Source organism: Ananas comosus, linkage group 12 (assembly GCF_001540865.1).
Source record: "Ananas comosus cultivar F153 linkage group 12, ASM154086v1, whole genome shotgun sequence".
Taxonomy (NCBI): Eukaryota; Viridiplantae; Streptophyta; class Magnoliopsida; order Poales; family Bromeliaceae; genus Ananas; species Ananas comosus.
The window spans coordinates 1,475,539-1,487,809 of NC_033632.1; the positions used below are offsets into that span (position 1 = coordinate 1,475,539).

At 37.0% G+C, this 12,271-nt stretch overlaps 1 protein-coding gene across 1 annotated transcript; it reads left to right on the top strand.

Moving 5' to 3' along the window:
* LOC109718936 (BTB/POZ and MATH domain-containing protein 3-like) lies at positions 223 to 3,645 on the top strand. The gene is made up of 4 exons (XM_020245432.1): positions 223 to 805; positions 1,794 to 2,142; positions 2,329 to 2,605; positions 3,175 to 3,645. The coding sequence occupies exons 1-4, from the start codon at positions 417 to 419 to the stop codon at positions 3,369 to 3,371; spliced, it is 1,212 nt and encodes a 403-aa protein (XP_020101021.1). The 5' UTR covers positions 223 to 416; the 3' UTR covers positions 3,372 to 3,645.

The window sequence follows — 12,271 nt, forward strand, 5'->3', positions numbered from 1 at the left end:
TGGCATAAATATATAGTAGTGACACTAGGTATAGACATTTATTTCAAAATAAAAAATTTAAAATTCTTCAATTCTTCAATATGAAACAAAAAGGACGAAATTAAGCATTGATCAAATATACGGGGACATATATTCAATTTTCCTCCCGAACTCGGTAGCAAAAGTATTTGCTTGTGTACATACGCATTTGGTATTATTATACAGTATAACAGCAGTACTCGCAAACTTTCCCTTCTCCTTTCCGATTCCGCCTCTTCTCCGAATACTCCTCCGCAACGCAACAACAAAAAAACGCTCCCGAACCCTAGTCTCGCACATGACACCCAATCCCCAATCCCTTCTCCAAATCGCGAAACCCTAGTTCCCCTCTCTTTTCTCGCTCTCTCGTCGATCCAGGGCCCAAACTAGGGTTTCCGATGGCGAAGCTCGCGGAGGACGACGACAATGGCGGCGACTCGGGGTCGAGGTCGGTGTTCGAGACGGTGAGCGGGTCGCACCGGTACGCGGTGAAGGGGTTCTCCCTGGCGAAGGGGATGGGGCCGGGGAGGTTCCTGTCGAGCGGGGCGTTCGCGGTGGGGGGCCACGAGTGGGCGGTGTACGTGTACCCGGACGGGAAGAGCCCCGAGGACGGGGCCGCGTACGTGTCCGCGTTCGTGGCGCTCGCGAGCGAGGGCACCGACGTGCGCGCCCTCTTCGAGCTCGCCCTCGTCGACCAGAGCGGCAAGGGCAAGCACAAGGTCCACAGCCACTTCGCCCGCGCCCTCGATGCTGGTCCCTACACCCTCAAGTACCGCGGAAGCATGTGGTGTGTGCATCCTCCTTCTTTTCCTTCTCCTTTTTGGCAATTTTTGTTCTCGATCCGTTGTTTAATAGGTTAAATTTTCCTTCCTTTACCGTAGTTTATCGGTTTTTTTCGCTAATATGGTATGGGAACTGGTTATAATTTTGCCCATTGTTTCGCAATATTTCTCGCCATTGCAAGTGGCGTGGTTTATCTACTCTGTGCCGTGCACATGAGTGGCGTTTCTTATCATATTGATCTTTTGTGAAACTTGGTTTGCTAAAATTCCCTGCAGTTTCATTTTTCAAGAGTTTGCGGGTTCAATTCTCTATATCCATTGTATTTAATGGGTTAAACTTTTATCCTTTCATTGTTGATATCTTCTCTTTTCAATGCAAAAATGCAAAATTCTCTCTTGTGCTATTTTGCTAATTTTTAATGGTTGTGTAAACTTAAAAATGTTTTCTACTCACTTAATGATGTTGACACCCCAGTTTGATTTTCTAGATATTATGGATAGCTCCTCTTTTTTTTTATATAAATATTTTATTTGCAAGTTTGTTTTTTTTTACTATATATTGATTGTCAATGTTTCCTGTTTCTTAAAGAAATAAAAAGAAAAAAAAAAAAGATTGTCATTGTGTGCTTTGGCGTGCTTGCATTCGCTTATCTTGCAATTGTTATCTGTATTTTAGAGAACTGTCCTTTCTCATTTTATGTACAATGTAATCTAATAATTGTAATTAAATCTTCTTCCATTTAATGCATGCGCGTGCTTGTATCAGTTTGTTTGTTAAATGGGCTTAAAACTAGCTTGGGGTGAGCTCCTGTAATATATTTTACATATGGGGAGCTTGAGTAGCTTATAGCTCTCTTGCTTTCCTGATACCGTGCTTGATACTATGCTCTAATTTCTTAAATTACAATCTTTCATGGTTATTGTCAATGTCTCTTTTTTCTCTTTCCCAGTTCTCTTACTAATTTATAATTTAATTTTTTGGTTATATCATAGGGGTTACAAGCGTTTTTACAGAAGAACATCCCTAGAAACATCGGATTATCTGAAGGATGATTGTATAATTTTGAACTGCACAGTCGGTGTTGTTAGGAACCGTGTGAATTCACCGAAGCACTTATCAATTTCTGTACCATCACCTGATTTGGGGCACTGCCTCATGGACCTGCTGAAATCTGGTATTGGATCTGACATAGTTTTTGAGGTTGGCGATGAGATGTTTAGAGCTCACAAGCTGGTTCTTGCTACTCGCTCACCAGTATTTAATGCTCAATTCTTTGGTCCAATTGGAAATCGGCATCTGAACAGGGTTGTTGTCGAAGATGTGGAACCTCTCGTGTTCAAGGTAATGACTGCTTATATTATATTTTGCCATTGCAAGTAACAGTAACTAGCAGTAACATGCTGGTTCAAGGAACTCTTTTAAGATATTTCTTTCCTGAGTTAATCTCTTATCTGTTTAGCTTTTTAAATTCATTAAAATAATGCTTTTATATATATATATATATATATATATATTTGGACTTTGCAGGCCATGCTTCACTTTATATACTCGGATAAATTTCCAAGTGTCCATGAACTAACTGGACCAGATTCAATCTGCACTTCGACAATAATGGTGCAACATATATTAGTGGCGGCCGATAGATATGGATTGGAGCGTCTGAGGCTGCTATGTGAAGCAAAGCTATGTGAGGAACTCACCACTGACACAGTGGTGACAACCTTGGCTCTAGCGGACCAACACCAGTGTGCTCAATTGAAGTCTGCCTGTCTAAAATTCATGGCTGCTCGGGAAAATTTGGGAGGTTGGTGTTCTCTCTTTAGACTAAGAATATATGCTTTCTCCTACTTGAATAAGATTGCCTATTTTGCTCTAGGTACTTCTTTCTCTGTATGTACCTGCAAAATTGTGAAATCTGAAGTTGTGTGTTCGCATCAAAAACTTAATTCCTTACCTATACGACCTTATTCAAAAATGCCCCTTTTAGAGAGCATTTTCGGGCACAGGACCAATCTCCTCCCATGAATTGGATGATGACCCAATCTAAGAAAAAATTTACCATTAAAATATACAGTTACGAAAGTATCATTACGTAAGTTGGGGAGTCATCCATCTCCTATAGGTTTGTACTAGAAAAAGTTGTGAAGAGGGGCATCTTTGAAAGTGCGAACGTTTATTTTTAAGAAACGAAAGGATTCTTTTATTGAAAACAATGAACTTGAAGGATTAATATGTATCTTATGCAGGGGTGTATATTATGTAAATATCTCCATGTTTCATTATCAAGCTTCCAGCGATAAATTTACATTTTCCTAGTGCATTTTGCGATTTCATCACAAATATACTCATCCTTGTGTCACCTATTGTTTGCAGTTGTCATGGAGACCGAAGCCTTCGACCACTTGAAGGAGACATCCCCGTTGTTACTTTCCGACTTGTTGGCGACTGTTGCCAATGCAGACAATGATCCTACATCAATTGGGCAGAAGAGGAGCAGTAGCAGCGTCGTAGGGCTCGACTTAAGGGACCCTGTTGAACTCTTCGGAAGGCGAATAAGGCAGCGACTGTAACTTGCCACACCAAAAACCCAGGTCCTAATCGGGGCGGAGAAAGAAAAGAAAATGCCAAAAAAAAAAAAAGAAAAGAAAAAAGAATAGCCTAGTTACTAACCATGGCCTTCAATGCACATATTTTAGTTTTTCATATTGATGTTTCAGGATTGTGAGGTAAAAAATGGCATTTTGTTTTGAGTAGAATTGTGGTGAAATTGTGAATAATTTGGTATTCCTCTTTTCTCAAGTCACTAGCGAATCTTAGCAAAATTCATGAGAGTAAATTACATCATATGTTTTTGAGTTTCTTTGATATCTGTTTTTGCAGCAACCATGTACAAAATAATAACTCGTGATTGGGAAGTTGCGTTATTGCCAACCAATAATAACTTAATAATAATAACAACAACAAAGCCCAAGAAAAGTAAACAAACATCTTTATTGATTCTACTGCTTCACGGTTGAATCATATTCTGCAGCTTCTGGTGATTACATATATATTTTTTTTCTCTTAGCACTTGGGATCGCATTTGCGGCAATTTCTTTGACACATGTCTTTGGTGCCGTAGCATCCCTGCGATCGCAGAGACAAGCAGCAGTACGTGTAACCACCCTCATCACACGTGCCCTGCGTTTGTGGAAGAACATCTTCGATCCGCGCACGTGCGGGGCTTTCTTTCCCGGGAAGCGCTTCCTACTGGTGATGTTCCAACAATCTCTCGACCTTGGGCGAAAAATAAAAATAAAAATATATTCAATTAATCGACCATTTTTATTGTGGATAAATATTGTTATCAGCTTTTTTTTTTTTTTTTTTTTTTGACAGTGTGTTAAAACTCGAAACTGTGGTTATGAACTAAAAAAGATGTTGGGTCACGATTCAACCGATTCTATCACCGGTTTGACCAGTTAGACCAGTAACATCTTATAAATAATGAATTATTCATTTCTATGTGTTTAATAATAAAGATAAAAAAATAAAAAAAATAAATATTTTAAAGCTTCTTTTAAAAAATAATCTAAACAAAATAGGTTGAACTGTCCCATCAATAATCTATGATAAATAATGGTTCAAATCGATTTAATTAAAATTATGTCGGTTCACCATTCACTAGTATATTAGTTAGACCGCTATATCAAACGGTTTTAAAATTTTCCGGTTATATGGATCAAACTAATCCGACCTGTGAATTGGGTCACGATCTGACTGATTCGACTTGACTTTTAGAACACCGTTATTTGGTAGTGGTCTCCTCATGTATACTTAGGCGAAAGTTTACTATGTGACAGCCACATCATATAATCTATAACCAATCAATTATTTTTTTAAAAAAAAATACAATAAAAATATTTTTTAAAATTATGATGGAATGGATAAATTCAATGGTGTATTTTCATTGGCCGGAGACACTACATCCACAATATAACCATCATATTTTAGACTTTTTAGTACTTGAGGGGCTTTCTTTAAATTGTGTCGCTAGAATTTTTTATCGACAAAAGTAAAACGAGGATTAGAAATTTGGGATAATTTTTTAATCTGTGAGAGCTGATGTTAAATAGATCTTGTTTTTTTTATAGAAAAATGGCCATCTCCCAGTGGAAAAAAGGCTATGTTAAAATTTGTGATCTTCATTTATGCAAATACGAATGTAGTACATGTTTTTTGAAATTTAATATGATTTTGAAGATCCATTTAGCAACCTGCTACTAATATCCGAAAAGACCGAAAATCAAAACTCCGTAAATATACACATAACGAGGTTTGATCACCCAATTGAGTCTACACTACGCACAAATATACATTCAGAGTGAGTCTCTTAGAAAAAGGAATAGCCTAGTTACTAACCTTGGCGTTCTAATTTGCGTATTTTGTTTTTCGTATTGATGTTTCAGGGTTAATGTGAGTTGAAAATGGCATTTTGATTTGATTAGAATTGTGGTGAAAGTTGTAGATAAGTGGATGTTTCTCTTTTTTCAACTCAGCACAGTAATGGCTAGTGAATCTTAGAAAAATTCATGAGAGTAAATTACATTACATTACATTATTTGTTTTTGAGTTTTCCTGGTAGTCCTTTTGTGGTGGAATATTGTTGCCACATCTGTTTTCTCATCAACCATGCATGTACACAGTTTAAACTATTTGAATCAAAAGGATCAATCATTCATTCTTTTGCCGTTTAAACACAATATAAATTAACCCGAGTGTGGCACGACTAACATTTTCAGCATCAGTAGTATATAAATAACAATGCTAGAGACATACACGTACTACTTTAGATAAAATAACTAAAGAAGCAGAGAAAAGATACACTAGAGACAAACACTACGTACTAAGATGAACTAACTTCTTAGGGAGTAGAGAAAAGATTTCTCCAAACTAGTTTCACTTCACTGCTAGTCATCAGTAATTCTCATGCTTTCGCACGCGCCCGGAGCATGGTGAGGGCCGAGATGTAGCTGAAGAACCACGCGAGAAGAGCGAGCCCCGCGGAGGTAGTGTAGTGGCGGCATGCGGTCGCCATTTGCCCACAAAAATTCACGTCTCTTTGTAGGAGCGTCGCTGCTGCCAAAGAAGAACACCCTGCTCCGAGTGTCGACTGCATAGTCACCTATGATTTGATTGTGGGGCGACTTATTATTACTTCATAGTTTTATGAAGAAGCTTTAAATATAAAGGGTACTAACTGTAAGTTGTAATTCCAATTTCTTACATATATGTGTAGTTTGTTATTTTTGTTAAGTTTCTTATGATTACAAGTTCTAGGGAATGAACTTCTTGACTTTTGTTACTGTTCATTTCGCTGCAAACTCGTTACAATATGATATACCTTCTTATATATGTGGTAATAAAGGTGTAAATACACCGGGAGTGTTATATTTGCTTACTTTGATACTTTGTAGAGAAGTTATATGAAATAAAAACAAAATAAGGAACTACTGTTCTTTTTATTTCTCTTTTCCACGTAATTATATATTGTGGTAAACAGTAAATACAGCATAAACACTGCAATGAGTTTTTGAAAGTTTACTCACTGTATTGTAACTTTGAAAATAGAGGAACCAGAAATAATCACGAGTGTGAGTTAATTACCCAATCTAAGATAACATATACTGATAGAAGATTACGCCTGTGGTGATTAATTCCATAATATAAGCATAACATATCGTACGAAAGGCGCACAGTAATCCAACATATATGCCACGCCATCGCCACGTCCAAGAACCTAAAAAAAGACAATGAATTAAAAATAATACATTAAAATTTCTTTTCTGGATAAGAATATATAGTGCATTAAAATTCTGTTGAGGAAAATAGTGCATTAGAACTATAAAACCATGCATGCGAAGATAAAATATTGACGAAGAGAATCAAAAATGATAAACAATTTGCATACACAAATATAACAGAGAAGTAGGATCGAGGGGCCGAGATCATAATCGATAAGGAAGCTGCAGCAAAAATGAACTGCGCTATCCTCAGCAACAGCCCAGATACGCTTCCAGGGCCTCCTATTACGTTCATCTCCCTCAGTCTCAGTCTCAGTCTCAGTGTGGGTATATAGGAGTTTCTCTCTCTATGTGTGCATGTTGGGGGAGGGTACGTGTACCTCTTTATATATATTGCAACAAGTTTGAATTTTTTTTTTTTTAAAAAAAAAAATCCTTTGATAGAATAGTTATTGTTTTTTTTATATTTGTAGAAATGCATATTTGTCTCTAGAGGGTCAATACCCCTTTGGATAGAAAGCTCAAGATGGACAAGCACTTATTAGAGTTGGTATAGTATGCATATATATAATATACGTTAACTTATATAGTAACTCCATTTTTTGCAAAACATGGCTTTGGGCCTTTGGCTGAGTGGTTCACATGCAATTTTTTTTTTTGAGTTTGGACATTGCCAGAACTTGGTGCACCTCGTCACACCATGCACCTTTCTCGTTAAGCTGTTCATTTCAAATTAAAGTGTAATCCAAAGTTCAGACACACTACGTACTTAAATGAAATTTATTTGTAATAGTAGAATCACTCGAGACCATAGAATGAGTCATTAAAATTTCAATCACTGCCTCAAATTAAGATTGAGGAGTTGCAACATTGCTGCTAACCCAATAACAAGACTATCTTAATTATTAGTTTCCACAGTCCCATTTTTCTAAAGCTCTAGAGAGTTAAACACTTTATTGATTGATTCTATGGTGGATCGCCAAATTAAATTAGATAAGTAGCAGCAGCTGCTACTTCATGGTTGAATCAGATTGCCTAGCTTGTGGCGATTTTCGCTCTGGCACTTGGGATTGCATGTTGGGCAATTTTGCTGACACGTCTGCCTGCTGCTGTAGCAAGGCTCCCCCTGCTTAACTACGCAGCAGTAGCATGTCTGATCATCCAATCTCCCATCCAAACTCGCGCACGTCGCCGGCAAACACGGAATCACTGTGATCTTGCTCTCCTTCCGCGCGCTTGCGAGGGAAGCGCTTCCTATTCCAGTTCCAATAATCTCTCGACCTGGCGGCACAAAAGGGGGAAAAAAAAAAAAATAATTAATTGACTAATTTTATCACGAATAAATATTATTTACGAATTATTTGTGGGGCGTTACAGACTTCTCCTGTTCTTTAGATTCTGACGAAATTTAGACCAGCAATGTGAGATTACGGTTTTAAAAGATGCATGGCTCCTACCAAATTGGTGGAATACTTTATCTTGCGTAATACTTAACTCTCACATTTTTTACTAGTATTCGGTCCAAATACTAACTTGTTGGACGCAAACCATCGACTCAGAATATTTAAGTCCGGTTATTACTATCAGCATGTGAGGTCTCAAATATTTTAAATTAGAATATATTTTTTATCTTATATGAGACTAGCTATTGAGACATTACAGTTTGGAAGTGGCCTCATCGTTTGTACAACTGTACTTGAGCCTTCTTGTGCTGCTACGATTATTCGACTTTTCGGAAAAGACTAGGATTGGAGTAATTTATTATTCGGAACTGATAGTAACGTGTATTATTTTTTATACAAAAGTGGCCATCTCCTAGTAAAAAAAACGGCGTGTTGTAAATTGTAATTAGTAACTTTCGTTAATGGAAATATAAAGTGAAACATGCTTTTTGAAATGCTTTTTGAACTTCAATATTTTTTGGGGAAACGTGGAGCTCTCATTTTTTGCAGAAAGAATCCATGCATGCATGTGATGGGTATGGAGACTTACAAATTGTAACACATAAGATGCGATTCAAACTTTCTCTTAGGTCTCTAATAAATTCATAGGATTGATCATCTATTACTTAAGGGACTTTCTTTAAATTAAAGCACCTTCTTGCGCTGCTACAATTTTTCGATTTTTCAGAAAAGCTGTAGAGTTACAGAGTTGGTAAAAATTTTTAATCAATGAGAGCTAATATTAATTAGCAGATCTTGTTTAATTGTAGAAAAGTAAAAATACGCTAATATTAAAAGTAATGGTCTTTTTATAACACATATAAAAGTAGCATATGCTTTTTGAACTTCAAATAATTTTGGGAAGGCATTGAGTGAGAGTGTCATAGTGCTTTACTGCTTTTGCAAAAGTGAAGCTTACATTTTTTACACTAGGAAAAAGCTATTCATGCACTATTAATTTGCACTCGCTTGAAGTGTACGGGTAATATAGCTCTGAGCATGAAAAGATTGCATTAAGATATGTGCTTGTTCACATCAAAAATTCAAAATGATTATTTATGTGAAGCCCGTTAAGACTTACTAATATTGGCGATTAAAATTCTTATTATGTAATAACAACACATGAAAGTAAACCTTTAATCTACAAAACTCAAAAACAAAAGTGAAAGACATAGACAAAAGAGAAAATTTTGATGCTTGATTTTTTTTTTTTTGGGTGATCTTATACTTATATGATATAAATAACAAACATAAAAGAAGGGATATATAGATACAATATTTAGACATACAAAGGAGAAAGTTTGAGTGGATCGAATAAAAGAACATCATTTTATGACCAAGGTTTTCTTTTTTATGTGTGTGTTTTAATGTTCTTTTGTGAGATCTAAAATGCAATTAACAGCATAATTAATATGAAAAAAGATTACTAACCTTGAGAAAGAATCAAAAAGCATCCAAGCACAACAAAAATTAGAGACACCCCTGTGACCTTCATGGTTGCTCCAAGGACTAAAGAATACGCTCCAAACACTCAATACTTGAGAAAAAAGATCTCTCGTGTTAATTTATAAAGAGAAAAATTGAGAGGAGAATCTCATAATATTTGGTCAATTAAAATCATTAGATTTGATTAAGGGGATATTTATTGAAAATAATATGTAAAAGATATATATATCTCGGGAAGATCATAAAAAATATTTAGTAAATTAAATTCCTTCCAATTTTAACAAATTTCTTTCTATATTCCTCTGAATCTAGGGGTAGCGAATTGCTACACGGAGTGGGTCCAACTGCAGATTGCCAGACTCTACTTCTCCAATACGTGGATGATACTATCTTCTTCTCTGAGGCTAAGGAGCCGGATATGCGTAATTTGTTGTTCCTCTGGAAGATGTTTGAATGGGGCTCAGGTCTCAAGATAAATATGAGCAAAACTGAACTCCTGTATTTAGGACCTAATGCAAGCAGAGCCAACGGTCTTGCAAATATTTTAGGATGCAGAGTAGGCAATTTACCTCTACGATATCTTGGGTTGCCACTCCACATCAGGTCCCTTAGGAGGGATGATTGGGCTCCAATTATAAACAGTATTGAGAAGCGCATTGAAGGGTGGAAGGCGAAACTCCTCTCACAGGGGGGGAGACTCACCTTGGTCAATTCGGTGCTCTCGAATCTGCCGTTATTCTACTTTACCATTTTTAAAGCGCCACAATGGGTTCTGAAACGAATCGAAGCACTGCGAAGATCCTTCTTTTGGAAAGGGTGCTCCCAAATTTCTGGGGGGTCATGTCTAGTAGGATGGAAATCTATTTGCAAAAGTAAAAAGGAAGGAGGGCTTGGGATTAAAGATATGGAGGCTATGAATAAGGCTCTTCTAACCAAATGGTGGTGGCGATTCTTCAACGAACCGCAGTTGATCTGGGGGAGGTTGGTTACAGCATTATATTACACCAGAAGAAGGCCGTTACACGAGGGAAGGGCTTTCAGACCTTTCTCGCAGTGGTGGAGAGGTGTGTTGAGTTGCCGAGATTTGTTTAAGTGCGGTGTTTCATATGTGCTTGGTGATGGAAAAAATATCAGGCTGTGGTCCGATATTTGGATCGATCAAATCCCTCTGAGTACTTGGTTTCCAGAAATCTACTGCAGAATAGCCAATAAGGAGGTCACGGTCTCACAATGCTGGAATGCTAATGGGTGGAGATGGCGTTTCATAGCTAGAGGTCTTGCGTCGGTCACAGTGGATGAAAGGCAGAGACTATTTCTGATGCTAAAAAATCTCCTATCCCAGTATAGTCCGAACAGCACAAATGATATCTTAAAGTGGCGTTGGTCCTCCAATCAAAGCTTTTCAGTGAAATCGCTCTATGACTTCATCACCGACGCAGGCCAGAGAGACCCCACGTACGCTCATCTTTGGAGGTTAAAAATTCCGGGCAAAGTTAAAATCTTCATCTGGATTTTACTTCGCAAGAGATTACCCACTGTGGATAGATTGATCACCCGAGGATGCCCTGTGGATCAACAGTGCATTTTTTGCGCGGTCTACCTAGAAAATTGTGATCACCTTTTCTCTGATTGTGTCTTCGTCAGATACCTTTTTTGGATTGAGGGAGGGAATGAGCTGACCGTTGTACACTCGGGGGATGTCCGGTGCTTATGGAATGAGATATCTTGTAACCTCAATGCTGTGTCTGCTGCGAAGAGATTAACCCGACTGGCGGCGATCTGGTGGGTTGTTTGGACTGAACGCAATAATACTATCTTTCGTGATATGCCTCCCAACGCAAACCGGGCCGCGGTTCGCGTTGAGTCTTTGTTAAAGGATTGGACTGATGTTACGTGATTCTCGACGTCTCCTGCTCTAACCACATGCTCTTGTTTCCGTTTTCATGTTTTTTTTGGGCTTTTGTTTTTCTTTTCGTTGATTTCTTTTCGGTTTCTCTAGGAGGCCCTAGCTGCTTCCACCTGTATGCTTAGTTCATTTTACTTTATGAATGAAGCAGGTAGCTTGCTACCTTTTTCTCAAAAAAAAAATATTCCTCTGAATTAATCAATTCATTATTTGATCTAAACAGGGCAAAAAAAAGGCTCTTGTTGCCGAGTTCAACTGGTAGCGGTCGTAAAGCCTAGTTGTTTCCTATTTTTTATAATATCAGTTGATAAATAGGAAATAAATATGAAAATCAAATTAAATAAAATAAAAGAAAATTTACATTTAGGTAAATGGAAATTCTCAATATTAATGTTTTACTCTCAAAATCAACCCATCATATATATGAGTGGTGAACTACTTGACTTTATTTGAAGAGCACATTTATTTACAACATATTAATCTTACAAACCAAGTAGTTTATAATTATCAGCATGGATACAAGCTCTTCAATTAGCACCCATGACCCATTTGAGTCTACATTACATACAAATAAACATTCGAGAAATGATTAGCACTTTATTTTATAAAAAAATAAAAAAAAAATCTTAACTGTTGACCAATTGAGGGTAAATGTGTCATTTAACATGTAGCAGGGTAAAACGTTATTTCATAACGGGGGTATTTTTGTAATTAAACATCACAAAATTTTAAAAAAGTTTTGATTGATATCCCAAATCTAATTATTAATTTTGCACTAATTTAAGCATTAATTTAATAAATTGATGGATATGTCAAATTTAGATATTAATTTGCAGCATTAATTTTAGAAATTTTAGAATTCCTATAATTTAGGCATTAATTTAAATTTTAGA

What these genes read in the sequence shown, in the direction of transcription:
- LOC109718936 (XM_020245432.1), top strand. Translation starts at nt 417, where the DNA reads ATGGCGAAGCTCGCGGAGGACGACGACAATGGCGGCGACTCGGGGTCG. An exon ending in TGGAACCTCTCGTGTTCAAG is followed by an intron (nt 2,143 to 2,328) that starts GTAATGACTGCT and finishes TGGACTTTGCAG; the next exon opens with GCCATGCTTCACTTTATATA. An exon ending in TGCTCGGGAAAATTTGGGAG is followed by an intron (nt 2,606 to 3,174) that starts GTTGGTGTTCTC and finishes TATTGTTTGCAG; the next exon opens with TTGTCATGGAGACCGAAGCC.